The 14291-nt window shown below is 44.3% G+C and overlaps 1 protein-coding gene across 1 annotated transcript in view; it reads left to right on the top strand.

Moving 5' to 3' along the window:
• The window catches only part of phyh (phytanoyl-CoA 2-hydroxylase), a 28157-nt gene extending 15158 nt beyond the window's left edge, over positions 1-12999 (top strand). The window contains exons 6-9 of the mRNA XM_073066573.1: positions 3925-4106; positions 5537-5686; positions 9051-9185; positions 11982-12999. Coding sequence (XP_072922674.1) covers positions 3925-4106; positions 5537-5686; positions 9051-9185; positions 11982-12035 — 521 coding nt within the window. The 3' untranslated portion in view covers positions 12036-12999. The remainder of the gene's footprint in view (positions 1-3924; positions 4107-5536; positions 5687-9050; positions 9186-11981) is intronic.
• The last annotated feature ends 1292 nt before the right edge of the window (positions 13000-14291 follow it).

Below are 14291 nucleotides of genomic sequence, written 5' to 3'. Positions count from 1 at the left end.
GTGTAGCTTAGAACGAGCAGTTTTAAAATCGCGCCAGCTGTGTCTGTCTGTATTCAAAAAGCAGTGATTTTTGCGGCGGATAGTTGGTAAGAAATAAGCAGTCAGACAGTTCAGAACTGTTGCACACTGGAGATGCTAGAAATGAAATTATTTCACTACTTAAAGTTCGGAACTATAACAAATTTGAAGGTTTTGGCAATCGTCTTGAATATTAGAATGAAAATGAATATTTGGAGGATGCAGCCCATTATCTGCACTGGATGCCTGTGCCAGTTTGTTCGTTTACCATCAGCCAAAGGAATACGGCAGCATACACTGGATGAATTCCAATGTCAATAACTATTAGTACAGTTTTATAGTACTATAGTAATATGGTTGTGTTCTAATTTGTTCTGTATTTCACTGAAATACATAATTTGGTATTCAGTTAAATGGTAGTTTGTCTTTTTATACCTTTTAAACTATCTCCATGAAACATCAGCTAATTGGGACAAAATGTACTGGTCCCATTTAAGTGGACTCCACTGTTTATAAATTCATTACAACAGTGCACTGAGGTAGTACCAGGTAAAACAATAATGGAATGCAGAATATAGTGTAACAGCTACAAAGAAAGTGCAGTGCAGGTAAACAATAAGCTGCAAATTCACAATGAGAAAGATTGAATTGGTATTGGTTTATTATTGTCACATGTACCAAGATACACTGAAAAGCTTGTCTTGCATACTGTTCATATAGAATCGGTGTCAGAATTAATGTCATTGGCATATGTCATGAAAGTCGTTGCTTTGTGGTCCATTGCAATACATGTAAAAACTATAAATCACTGTATGTAGTTTGTGTGTTTATTGACTACTGTAGTCAATAAACGGCAGCCTGATGTAGGTATCACTGCTGTTCAGGTGATCCAAGGCCTCCCAAAGCTCTTCATCAGAGTAGATGTGAGGACCACTGAGGCAGCTCACCCTGCTCTTCTTCGACACTGATATGATTGTCGCCCTTCTGGTGGGTACCCTCCGACCGCAGCAGCGAGAGTTTGAAGGTGTCCTCGAACCCTCCCGCCAGTTGGTTTGCACAGCCCCCCCCCCCCCCCCCGGGACACCATCAGGGCCTGATGCCTTGCGACAGTTCACCCTCTTCAGTGATGTTCTGACGTCAGCCTCTGAGACAGAACAGCCACGAGAAGTTAGTCATAAAGAATACCCCACCTCCTTTGCCCTTAAAAGAATGAGCTGTCCTGTCTTTGTGGAGCCACCTGACTGCAGCACTACATCCAAAATTGTCGGTGCTTCCGGCACCAACGTACTACCTAGTATACGAAAGATTTAGTAGAAAAACCTCTGTACACTATCCAGACAGATGATGGCATGTGTAAGAGATTCTGCAGGCACTGGAAATAGAGCAACACACACAAAATGCTGAAGGAACTCAGGAGGTCAGGTAGGAATAAGGAGTGGACGTTTGGCTGAGAGCCTTCATCATGGCATACAGAAGTGTGTTGAGGTGGTAAAATGAGAACAGAATGCAGGACGTAGTGTTACAGAGGAAGTAGAGTGCAGGAAGACAAAGTGCGAGGGCCATGAGGAGGAAGACTGGGAGCTCAAGCATTCACCTTCAGTGTGTTGGAGTCCAACTGCAGGCCATGCACTGTCCTTGATCGCGGTGGTAGGTTTTTCAAGTTCCACCGAGGTGAGGGGAGAGAAGGTAGAAGGACTGGAGTGGGAGGGGTATTGATTATGTGGTCTGCTTTCCTGAGACAGTATGAGGTGTAGGTGGAATCAAACAAAGGTAGATTGGTTTGTGTGATGAAATGGGCCGAGTTCACAACTCTACAATTTCTTATGACCTTGAGCAGAGTAGTTGCCATAGCAAGCTGTAATGCATCCTGATCTGTGGTGCACTTGTAAAGGTTGGTGAAGGTTATATGGGACGTGCTAAATTTCCTCAGCCTTCTGAGGAAGTGGAAGTGATGTTTACCTCTCTTGGCCATAGCGTCAACATGGCTGGACCAGGATAAATTACTGGTGATTGGATATCCAGGAAGCAGAAGCTCTATGAACTTGTAGTGAAATCAGTGCATTCTGAGAACTGGTTGAGAAAAGTGTTGGTGTGTGAATAATATAATCAGTATCATAATCGGGTGTTTTAGCACAGACATCTGTCATGGAATTTGTTGCTTAGTAGCAGCAGTACAGTACGATATATATCAATACACTATAAATTATAATAAGAAATTTATATGGGTATGATATATTTTGGAGCGGCCGATGGTGTAGTGGCATCAGTACTGGACTTCGAGTTTGAAACCGGTTGGGTCCCAACCTGGGCAGCAGTAGTTTCTGCACACAAGAGAGGCCTGGCAATCTACTTACGTATCATTCCACAAAAACCCTGTGGACATATGGACACCATAGGGTCGCCATGAGTCGACAACAACGCAATGGCACTCAACAGCTATATATCACATTCAAGTTTGTTGTCATTTGATTATGTGTACATCAAGCAAAATAGCCTTCCTCTGGACCATGGTGCATCTTTTTTTCTTCGGTTGTCCATTGGAATCCGATGACAACGTCCACTCCTTTAACGGTGAGATCTTTGATGACTATACAGTCCTATCCTGGACCCACAGGCTCTGTTACAGGTGGAACATGTATGTGTGGTAGTGATGGCAACCATGGCTGCATTTCTCCTGGCTCTCTTCTGCTGACTTCTGGTTGTTGTTTCCATCTCCAGAATACGAACCCCGTCCCTACACAGCTGTCGCCAAGCGTTACGGTCAGCAGCAACATCCTCCAGCATCCACAAGACATACATCACACAGAGCACTTAGACCAAAATATTCCATTAGGAATAAGTTAATACAATATAACTCAAAATGCTAGTAAAGCACAGCACAGGTAGACGGTAAGGTAAACAGCTCGCTGTCCAATTGATGAGACCTCAGTGGTGGCAGGGTATTCATGAGTCTCACAGCCTGAGGGAAGAAGCTGTCACTCAGTCCGGCAGTCCTGGTCCTGACACTCCTGTACCGCCTGGATTAATGAGAAGGTATTGTGGGTACAGGTTAGATCGTCCATTATGAGCACACCAAGGAACTCTTTCCTTGGCACAGCCATTGATGTGCAGTGGAGAGTGATCGACCTGTGCCTTGCTGAAGTCCACAGTCATCTCTTCTGTCTTGTGCATGTTGAATCCCAGGTTGTTGTTCTCACACTATCTGTCAAGCCCCTCTACCCTCTGTCTGGATGCCAACTCGTCATTGTTGCTGGTGAGGCCAACCCACTGTTGTGTCGTCAGCAAACTTGATTCTGCGGTTTGAGCTGGATCTGGCAGTGCAGTCGTGAGATATATATAGACAACACTGTGCAAAGGTCTTTGATACATTTGCACAGTACTGTAGCAATTGTGTGCATTGCACTGTACTGCTGGTACAAAAGAAACTAATTTCATGACATAAGTAAGTGTTGATAAACCTGATTCTGATATGCGTCTCTAATGTGGACAGAGCATGTGAAGGGGTAAGGAGACGGGAATCGTGCTTGGGAAAAAGCGAAGGGAGAGGGGGGGAGACATTGTGTAATGATCAATAAACCAATTGATTGGAATCAAATGACCTTGCCTGATGCCTCAGGGATGGATGTATTGGCACCCAGGCCACCCCCCCCCCCCCCACTCCTGGCACTCCATCTCTGTCACCTGTCCAACACCCCTCCACCCTTGCCATCCCTAACATCCTTTGCTCTTGCCAGATTTCCAAAATCACTCTCCGCTCCACGTTGACAAATACAGCAGTGTGCATCCTATTATGATTCATTTTGTCTCGTGGTAGAGGGGAAGAAGCTGTTCCTGAAACGGTAAGTGCTGGGTCTTCATGCTCCCGTTCTCTGTACCACATTGAGTTCCACGTGCACACACCCTCAGGAAAGAAGACCTCACGCCATCCGTTACACCAGGATCTGCATTACTTCCCCTTTCGGCCTGCGGACCAGATCGTGTGTGCCTGGACTGCCATGGAGAAGGTGGACCGCAGCAACGGCTGCCTCGTCGTTCTGCCGGGGACGCACAAGGGCAGCCTGAAGAAACACGTTTACCCCAATTGGCTGGTAAGTGCAGCGTATGCCTGCATAGGGCTGACACAGAAGAGTAACGCCATTACTATACCAGTGACCAGTGTTCAATTCCCGCCACCATCTGTAAAGTTTGTACATTCTTCCCGTGATGCATGGGTTTCCTCCAAGTGCCCAGGTTTCCTCCCACATTCCAAAAAGCACCAAGTTAGTAGGTTAATTGGCCCCATGGGTGTAATTGGGCAATGTGAGCTGTTGAGCTGGAAAGGCCTGTTACCGTGTTGAATCTCTTAATTAAATAAACAAATTAAGGAAACCAGGCTCGTACTTATTGGAATTTACAAGCTTTAAGGGTGATTTTCAATAAACTATGTCATCTGAGTCATTAATAGTAAATCTGGCTTTCCAGATCTTATAGAGAACAGTTCCGGTTTGTGGAGTGAAATGATTTCTCTCAGGATGCATTTCACAAAAAAAGTAGGACTAACACCTTGATGAATGAAATTACAAAACACTTGTTCTTCCCAAAAATGGACTAAAATAAGATCCATGAAACAAGATTGCACAGAAATTTAAATATCACAAATAAATCCTGATCACAAATTCTAAACCTGCTAATTTCAGGAAAGTTAGAGTGCTGAACTAATACACATCAAGAATTGGATTGCTTAAAATGGTTTCTAGTAATTACACTTGTTCTATTAATGATATGTATCAGACTTGGAACACACCAGTGCTGAGTTTTCTGGCTTTTCTTGTGTCTTCATTGCTAGAGGGATTGAATTTAAGAGTAGGGAGGTCATGCTACAACTATACAGGGTACTGATGAGGCCGCACCTGGAGTACTGTGTGCATTTCTGGTCTCCATGCTTGAGGAAGGATATACTGGCTTTGGAGGCAGTGCAGAGGAGGTTCACCAGGTTGATTCCGGTGATGAGGGGGTTAGACTCTGAGGAGAGATTGAGTCGCCTGGGACTGTACTCGCTGAAATTTTGAAGAATGAGAAGAGACCTTATAAAAACATATAAAGTTATGAAAAGGACAGATAAGATAGAAGCAGGAAAGTTGCTTCCACTCGTAGGTGAGACTGGAACTAGGGGACATAGCCTCAAGATTTGGGGGAGTAGATTTAGGATGGAGATGAGGAGGAACTGCTTTTCCCAAAGAGTGGTGGATCTGTGGAATTCTCTGCCTAATGAAGCAGTGGAGGCTACCTCAGTAAATATATTTAAGACACAGTTGGATCGATTTTTGCAGAGTAGGGGGATTACGGGTTGTGGGGAAAAAGCAGGTCAGTAGAGATGAATCCATGTTCAGATCAGCCATGATCTTATTGAATGGTGGAGCAGGCTCAACGGGCCAGATGGCCGACTCCTGCTCTTATATCTTATGTTGTTCCTATGGAGAATGTTATTTTTGCTCATGAAGGTGATGTGGTATGCTGTCCTGGTCTGCTCTATTTTCAGGGTGGTGTCAATAAGATGTATCATGGCATACACGATTACGACCCCAGCCATCCCCGGCTTCACCTGGAAATGGAGAAGGGTGACACAGTGTTCTTTCATCCTCTGCTCATCCACGGATCGGGAACCAATCAGACTCGTGGCTTCCGAAAGGTGAGGTTGATGCACAGGGGTTACGGGAAAGTGAGACCCATCACACGTAGTAGATGGAGAGTCCAATGCAAAATAAACTTCCTTCACAAGCAAAATCTCCTCAAGTAGCGTGGATAATTTCACTCAATTCAACACTAAATTGATTCCACAGCCTATTGGCTCATTTTCAAGGATGCTACGTAGGACGTAGAAAATCTACAGCACATTGCAGTCCCTTCGGCCCACAATGTTGTGCCGACCATGTAACCTACTCTAGACGCTGCCTAGAATTTCCCTAGCACGTAGCCCTCTATTTTTCTAAGCTCCGTGTACCCATCTAAGAGTCTCTTGAAATACCCTATTGTATCCGCCTCTACCACTGTCGCTGGCAGAGTGTTCCACACACCAACCTCAGTACATACTTCCAAACAGCTTAAAACTATGCCTGCTCGTGTTAGCCACTTCAGTGCTGGGAAAAAGCTTCTGGCTCTTCACATGATCAATTCTCTTGTTATTTACGTATTTTGTATTTGTACAGATTGTCTTCTTTTGTACATTGGTTGTTTGTCAGTCTCTGGGTAGTTTTTCATTGATTCTATTGTATTTCTTTTTCCATTGTGAATGCCTGCAAGAAAATGAATCTCAGGGTTGTATTTGATGTTGGATATGTATTTTGATAATAAGTTTAGTTTGTGCTTTGATCAACACGCTTTCTGATCTTGCTGAGTGATATGAGGCCGTGGGGCTGGCATTGCTATCACCACATTTGATCGTTGAAATTAGATTAAGTTTACTAATTGTCATCTCCAAGCCCTGTTTCAGCTTTGGGTGCCGTGGTTTTTCAGGAACAGAGTTTTTGCAGTAACATTCATTGGTGTTTTGTGGATTAATGAGATTTTGCCTTTGTAGAGGTAATTGTGAAGTTTTGTATGGTATTGGTCAGACTGCACTTGGAGTATTGTGATCAGTTATGAGCCCGTTATCTACGATAGGATGTGCTGGCATTGGAGAGGGTCCACAGAAGGTTTATTAGAATGATCCCGGAAACAAAAGGGTTAATGTATGAGGAGCATTTGATAGCTCTGGGCCTGTACTCAATATGAGTTTAGAAGAATGAGGGTGAAGTTGCCATTACTAAGGAGCAGGTTCTTAGGAAACTGAAAGGATTGAAGGTAGATAAGTCACCTGGACCAGATGGTGTACACCCCAGGGTTCTTAAAGAGGTGGCTGAAGAGATTGTGGAAGCATCAGTAGTGATCTTTCGGGCATGGTTCTGAAGGAATGGAAAATTGAAAATGTCTCTGAACTCTTCAAGAAGGGAGAGAAGCAGAAGAAAGGAATTTATAGACTAGTTAGTTTGAACTCAGTGGTTTGGAAGATGTTGGAGTTGGTTGTTAAGGATGAGCTCTCTGTGTACTTGGAGGCACATAATATAATCAGGGAAAATCTTGCCTGATAAATTTGTTGGAATTCTTCAAAGAATTAACAAGCAGGATAGACAAAGGAGAATCGGTTGATGTTGTGTACTGTACTTGAATTTTCAGAAGACCTTTGACAAGGTGTCGCACATGAGGCTGCTTAACAAGTTATGCCCATGGCATTACAGGAAAGATACTGGCATGGACAGAGCAGCGGCTGATTGGCTGGAGGCAAAGAGTGGAAATAAAGGGAGCCTTTTCTAGTTGACCTCCAATGAATAGTGTTCAACAGGGATCTGTGTTGGGATCGCTTCTTTTTATGTTACATGCCAATGACTTGGATGACGGAATTGATGGCTTTGTGGCCAAGTTGGCGGATGATGCGAAGATAGACAGGCAGATAGTTTTGAGGAAGTAGAGAGGCTATAGAAGGATTTAGATTAGGAGAATTGGCAAAAAAGTGGCAGAGGAAGTGTATGGTCATGCACTTTGGAGAAAGAAATAAAATAGTAGACTAGAACTGGAGAGAAAATACAAAATACAAAAATACAAAATACAAAAATCTGAGATACAAAAGGACTTGGGAGTCCTTGTGCAGGATTCCCTAAAGGTTCATTTGCAGTTTGAGTCTGCAGCGAGGAAGGCAGATGTGATGTTAGCATTCATTTCAATAGGACTAGAATGTAATGTTTATAGAGCACAGGTGAGGCCTTATTTGGAATATTGGGAGCAGTTTTGGGCCCTCTATCTAAGAAAGGGTGTGTTAACATTGGAGGGGGTTCAATGGAGGATCATGAAAATGATTCTGGGATTGAAAAGCTTGTCATATGAGGAGGGTTGAATGGCTCTGGGCCTCTAGAAGAATGAGGGGTGACCTCATTGAAACCTATCGAATGTTGAAAGGCCTCAATAGAGTGGATCTGGAGAGGATGTTTCCTGTGGTGGGGAGTGTAAGACTAGACAACACAGCCTCAGTATAGAGGGGGCATCCTTTTAGAACAGAGATGAGGAATTTCTTTAGCCAGGGAGTGGTGAATCTGTGGAATTCATTGCCACAGGCACTGTGGAGGCTAAGTCATTTAGTATATTTAAGGCAGAGTTTGATGGATTCTTGATGAGTCAGGGCATGAAACAGTATGGGGAGAAGGTAAGAGATTGGGGCTGAGAGGGAAACTGGATCAGGCATGATGAAATGGCAGAGCAGCCTCTGGGCCAAATGGTCCAATCCTGCTCCTATGTCTTATGGTTTAATATCATTGAAACTTACCCAATATTAAAAGACCAAGATAGAGTGGACATGGAGAAGATGTTTCCTATATTAGGGGAGTCTAGGACTAGAGCGTACAGCTTCAAAATAGAGGAACATCCATTTCGAACAGAGATGATGAGGAATTTCTTTAGGCGGTGGGTAGTGAATCTGTGAAATCCATTGCTGCAGACGGTTGTGGAGGTCAAGTCTTGGGTGTATTTAAAGCGTACGTGGATTGATAGATTCTTGATTAATCAAATCATCAGAAGTTACAGGGAGAAGGCAGGAGAAAGGGATTGAGGGGGATAATAAATCAGCCATGATGGAATTGCAGAGCACACTCAATAGGCCAAATTCTGCCTCGTGTCTTGTGGTCTTATGATTCCCATTGTTTTCTGTGAGGAGTTTGTATGTTCTCTCCGTGGCCGCGTCTGTTCTTCGCCCGTTCCAAGGTATATTCCGTTTAGGTTTATTAAGCTGTGGGCATGCTAATGTTAATGTCAGAAGCGTGCTGACGCTTGCGTGCTGGCCCCAACACAATCCTCATGCAAACGACACATTTCACTGTATGTTTCAGTGTACTTGTGACAAATAAAGCTAATCTTTATCAAAGAATCTTAAAACCTTCAGTCAAGCTCTCAGACTTGTCAACCTTGTTCTGAACAATGCTTTTCCTTCAATACTGATTCCCTCTGTTGCATGTGGTTTGCATTTTCAGGCAATTTCCTGCCACTTTGCCAGTGCGGATTGCAATTACATTGACGTGAAGGGTACCAGCCAGGAAAATATCGAGGAAGAGGTTCTTAAAATAGGAAAGGAGAAGTACAACATTGACAAAGATGTGTCTTTGGCGGTAGGTATTTAAAATCTAAATCGTTAAGGTTGCATACAGCCTTGTAATCAAATTGAGTTGTTGGGAATAGTTTAATGTGCAGTTGAGGTGGTAACTGGGTAACATTGGGACTTGGTGGCTGTAAGAACCCTGTGCCTTCTCAATGCCAGCAAAGCAAACTGCTGCCGTTCTCCTCACACAGGATATTAATCCACAACAAGCCAATGAACACAGAATCTTGAGACGCCATCGGGAAACAAGATCAACCAAACCTCAATTTGTTTTAGACTATAAGACACAGGAGCAGAATTAGGCCATTCAGCCCTGCCATTGCATCATGGCTGATTTACTATCCCCCTCAACCCATTCTCCTGGCTCTTCTCATAACCTTTGACACCCTATCATACCCCACTTTAAATATGCACAGTGACTCGTCCTCCACAGATGACCGTGACCGTGATTTCGACATGCTCACACTTGTTAAGAACATAGGACATTACAGCACAGGACAGGCCCTTCAGCCCACGATGTGCTGACCTACTCCACAGTCAGTCTATCTCTTCCTTCCCACCCAGCCTATAACGCCCCCCCCCCCCATTTTTCTTGCATCCATCTGCCTATTTAAGAGTCTCTTAAATGCCCCTAGTGTATCTGGTTCTACCACCTCTCCTGGCAGGGCATTCCACACACTCACCACTGTCTTAAAACACACACACAACCTCTGACATCTAATCAAAACATTCCTCCACTGTCCTTAATTAGATGTCCTGGTATTGCCCATTAACACCCTGGTGAAGAGGCATTGGCTCTTCATTCTATCTCTGCCTCTCATAATCACCTCTATTAAGTCACCTCTCATCCAAAGAGAAAGGCCCTGGCCATAAGATGCCCTCTGTTGGTTGCCGTTGTGTATATGCAAGCCAGGATAGTACGATGTGGAGAGCAAGCTGTTGCCAAGGCAGCAGGCTCCCCCTCACCACGCAGTTGCTGAATCCAAAGGGACGGCAGAGACCGACACGGTTTGTCACTGGCGGCGCCGCAGGAGTTGCCAGTCAGTGTTAAACTCAACGTGTGACTGGCTCAGGGACTCCAGCTCTGGATTTTACTTTAAGCAATGTTTACTCTGAAAGTCTTCCCCGTGAGCGGGTTTAGCCACAACGCGGTGGAGGTTTGAGATCAGAGCTTTCCTTCTCCTAGGTGAGCTGCCAACCACAGTTGATGAGCCTCATCTGCACAGAGTGACTGGTTTTAAGGAGCTAGTAACCCGCCTTTACCCCTTCTCCTGTCAAACGTGTCCTCTAATCTAGGTAAATCTCCTCTGCGCCCTCTCTAAAGCTTCCACATCCTTCCTATAGTGATGCAATCACAACTGAACACAATGCGGTCTATCCAGAGTTTTACAGAGCTGCAACATTTCCTGCTTAGATGGGATTCCTGATCAGCATGGGTTAGATGGGCAGAAGGACCTGCTTCCTTGCTCTATGATGCTGTTTGATCGTCTGTTTGCTCTATCAGCCCTGTGTATTTTTTTTCTGCACAATATTATTCACATTAATGTGTGCAAATCAGGATCGGTAGTGTACCTGACTCTTGGATAGTCCAATAAAGCTCCTGCAGTGCTGTCAGATCAGTGCACCTCATGGCCCAGTGAAGCCACCCAGAAAGCAAACTCGCGGCCTGTGCACTCCTTCCGATTCAGATTCATTTATCACGTGTATGCGCATCGTAACATACATACAGACGTCATTTGCATTAATAACCAACACAACCTAAGGGTGTGCGATTGTGGTCCTGCATTCTGCCCACCGTGCTCAACTGACCAATACAACAGCAGAATAGGTCACACACACACACACACACACACACACACACACACACACACACACACACACACACACACACACACACACACACACACACACACACACACACACACTCTCACACACACACACACACTCACACACACACACACACACACACACACACTCACACACACACACACACACACACCCCGCCGCCCAAGGACAGGCTACCTCTGACCTCCAGTTCAGTTTACTACAAAAAAACTAGCTCTGTTTGGGTGGGTGTTTTTTTTGGGGTTCCAGGCTATGTCAGGGCTGCACAGAAGATGAAAAGCCACTGTAAAATTTCCAGACCCAGTGAAGACGAGGAATTAGGCTGGACGGCTTTTTTCCTGGCGCTCCAGAAGTTTGAAGAAGTTATGCGGTGCACACAGCCAATGGAAGAGTGAAGATGTTTGACCTTGTTGGATTAGGGTGTAGAATTGTTATTCTTCCTGTGGTTTAGGCTTTTTAAGGTTGTATGTTTATATAATCACCCCTATGTTTGGAATTGTTCAGTGAATTTTCCAGTAATTACGGTACAGTTGCTTCTGTAATTTTTCTAGAAAAAGTTCTTAATTTTCAGTGGCAGGTGTAACACCATGTGAATCTGGCTATTTTAAAGGCTGGTTGTTATCACTGGAATTTTTCTAATCTAGTCCGAGTATGAGAGTAGACAACTGCTTTCTCCTTTGGCTCTTCTTTGTACTCTCAGCTCCTCCTTCTTGTTTACTTCCCACTCTTGTAACACTTAATAAGATGATCATAGGCAACAAGCTTTAAGCCTCATTCGTGACTTGTGAAGAACTTTTGGATCCAACAGCCTGATCGCACAGTAACCGATTCTGCAAACCAATGTCTCTTTTAAAGCATAGCCCTGAAGGAATTGCATTCATAACCATTTCAATGTACCAGATTTTCCCGCATTTGGACCAGAACAGAGGCAATGCTAACACTTTCCCTATTTTCTTTCCAGGACATCTGGTGTTTCAAATCGCGTCTTGTACAAGGAGAGAGAACCAATATGTGAAATCGTCCTGACCTGAGTGACCACTAGAGGACGCTGTGCTTGTGCTCCACGCACCGTGATGGTTTAATTACTTTTCTGCTGCAAATGATAATGTTCAATCCACTTTCAGTATACTCTGCATGTTTAAGAAACGTCTTTAAGAGTTAATTCCTATAATTGTAGAGTAACACAAAATGCTGGAGGAACTCAGCAGGTCAGACAGCATCTATGGAAATTAATAAATACTCAACATTTCAAGCTGAGACCCTTCTTGAGGATAAAGTCTTGGCCCATTCCTTTCCATAGATACTGTCTGTCCGTAAGCATTTTGTGTGAGTTACTCCGGATTTTCAGGATGTTGTGTCAATATTTGTAGCATCAGTTACAATCCAACGGTACAGTAAAACTCCAGTAATCCAGCAGGGTTGGGACAATGGTGTCAGACTGACCAGCTTTCTCAACTATCTGATGTCATTAACACCCCAACATACTTTCAGTTCACTTTTAAGATTTGCATTGAATTATAAATATTCGCGAGTGGAGGCCCGATGTCTGTGAATCAGCTCGTTCGTGCAGCCTGTCCTGAGGTTGAAGGCCTGACTCTCTGTGTGTGAGTGGATGGTGTAAGGATGGGAGAAAGGAAAGAAGCTTTTTTTTCTGTCATTGATTAAAGATTAGCTTTTATTTGTCACTTTGTACATCGAAACATACAGTGAAATGCGCCGTTTGTGCCAAATCAAATCAGCGAGGATTGTGCCTGGAGGTGTCACCATGATTGTGACGCCAACATAGCACGCCCACAGCGTAATCCATCTGTCTTTGGAATGTGGGAGGGAACCCACACAGTCGCAGGGAGAACGTACAGACAGCGGTGTGAATTGAACACCAATTAGTGATTGTTGTAAAGTGATTCCACTAACCACTACACTACGCTCCCTCTGTTTCACTGCCATCGCTGCGTGTCTTGTTCTGTTGAACGTTGTGGGCAGGACACAGCACGTCCTCAGGTTGTGTTCGTTATTAACGCAAAGGATGCATTTCGATGTACGTATGATAAATAAATGAGTCTGAAATCTCCAGCAAACTGAATTTAAAGGGAGCACAGCCAATGTGGTCCTGGTGAGTTTGAAACGAGTGCAGGAACCAGGGCCCCAGTTACCATTTGCTGAACCAGCCATATCCTATTCACGGTCACATAGCGGATTATCGGAGTTCTACTGCACTTGGTTGGACTTTCTTTAAGTTGGCTTTAGTTCAGCCGATTGCACAGTATCACCAATTTTAATTGCACTTGTGTTGATAGATTTTAATCCTTAATTATATTGTGTTTTACATTTTCCGTTCCATATTAATTAATAGTGTTCAGTTTAGAATTGCTTGAAATGGTTCTTGCAGCCTTCTGCTGAATGATCATATGTAAATGCCTTTGAATCAACGATATTGGTCAGTTTGTTTGTCAGCCCTGCTCTCGTGTCTTCACCGCAGTCTGTGGACCTGCGGCGTATTGGTCAGATTGACCACACAGTCACCTTGTCCAACTTGATCACGGTAGGACTGCTCACTCTCTCCGTGATGACCTCAGCTCGGAATAGAAAGGTTACATCTTCACATCATACTGTACAGGCTAGAATACAGTCTTGGCCGATTCTCCCATTGAATGCTTGAGGCTGTCCGTAAGCTGTGATTTCAGGCTGACCGGGCTGTTCTCAGCTTCTGTCCTTAATAATCGATGCCACCTTCCTTAGCAAAAACACACCTGTGGTCTTCTCCCTACTCCCCCAACACTTAATTATCAAACATCTGCCAGCTGCAACCTTGCGCTTTCTGATTCCGATTCAGTTACTTATCGCAGTACAGTACGTCGAAACAGAGTGAAATGAGGCATTTGTGTTAACAACCAAACATAACATAAAGATGTGCTGGGGGCAGCCCGCAAAGTCAGATCCAGAATCCAAAATGTTCAGTATGACAGAACGGCAATGAAAACATCCCACCCACTCACACAGACAGGCCTCCAACCCTAGGACAGGCTGCCTCCAGTAGACTCTCAAACTCACAGACATCAGGCCTCTGACTTGCCCCATGGGCTCTCAGATTCAGGGCTTCTGCCATTGTGTCTTATGGACTTCGAGCAACTTTCGGCTTCAATCTTTGGCATCAACTTGCCGATGGTGGGACTCCGAACTCCCGGCCTCAGGCTCCAGACAGTGCTAAGGAAGCTTAATATCCGGCCAGTCTGCCGGACTCTGCTGTCGTCATTTTGTGCAACATTTTGTT

The sequence above is a fragment of the Hemitrygon akajei genome, chromosome 14 (assembly GCF_048418815.1).
Source record: "Hemitrygon akajei chromosome 14, sHemAka1.3, whole genome shotgun sequence".
NCBI classification, from domain to species: domain Eukaryota; kingdom Metazoa; phylum Chordata; class Chondrichthyes; order Myliobatiformes; family Dasyatidae; genus Hemitrygon; species Hemitrygon akajei.
This window is presented reverse-complemented; position numbering and strand designations above follow the sequence as displayed.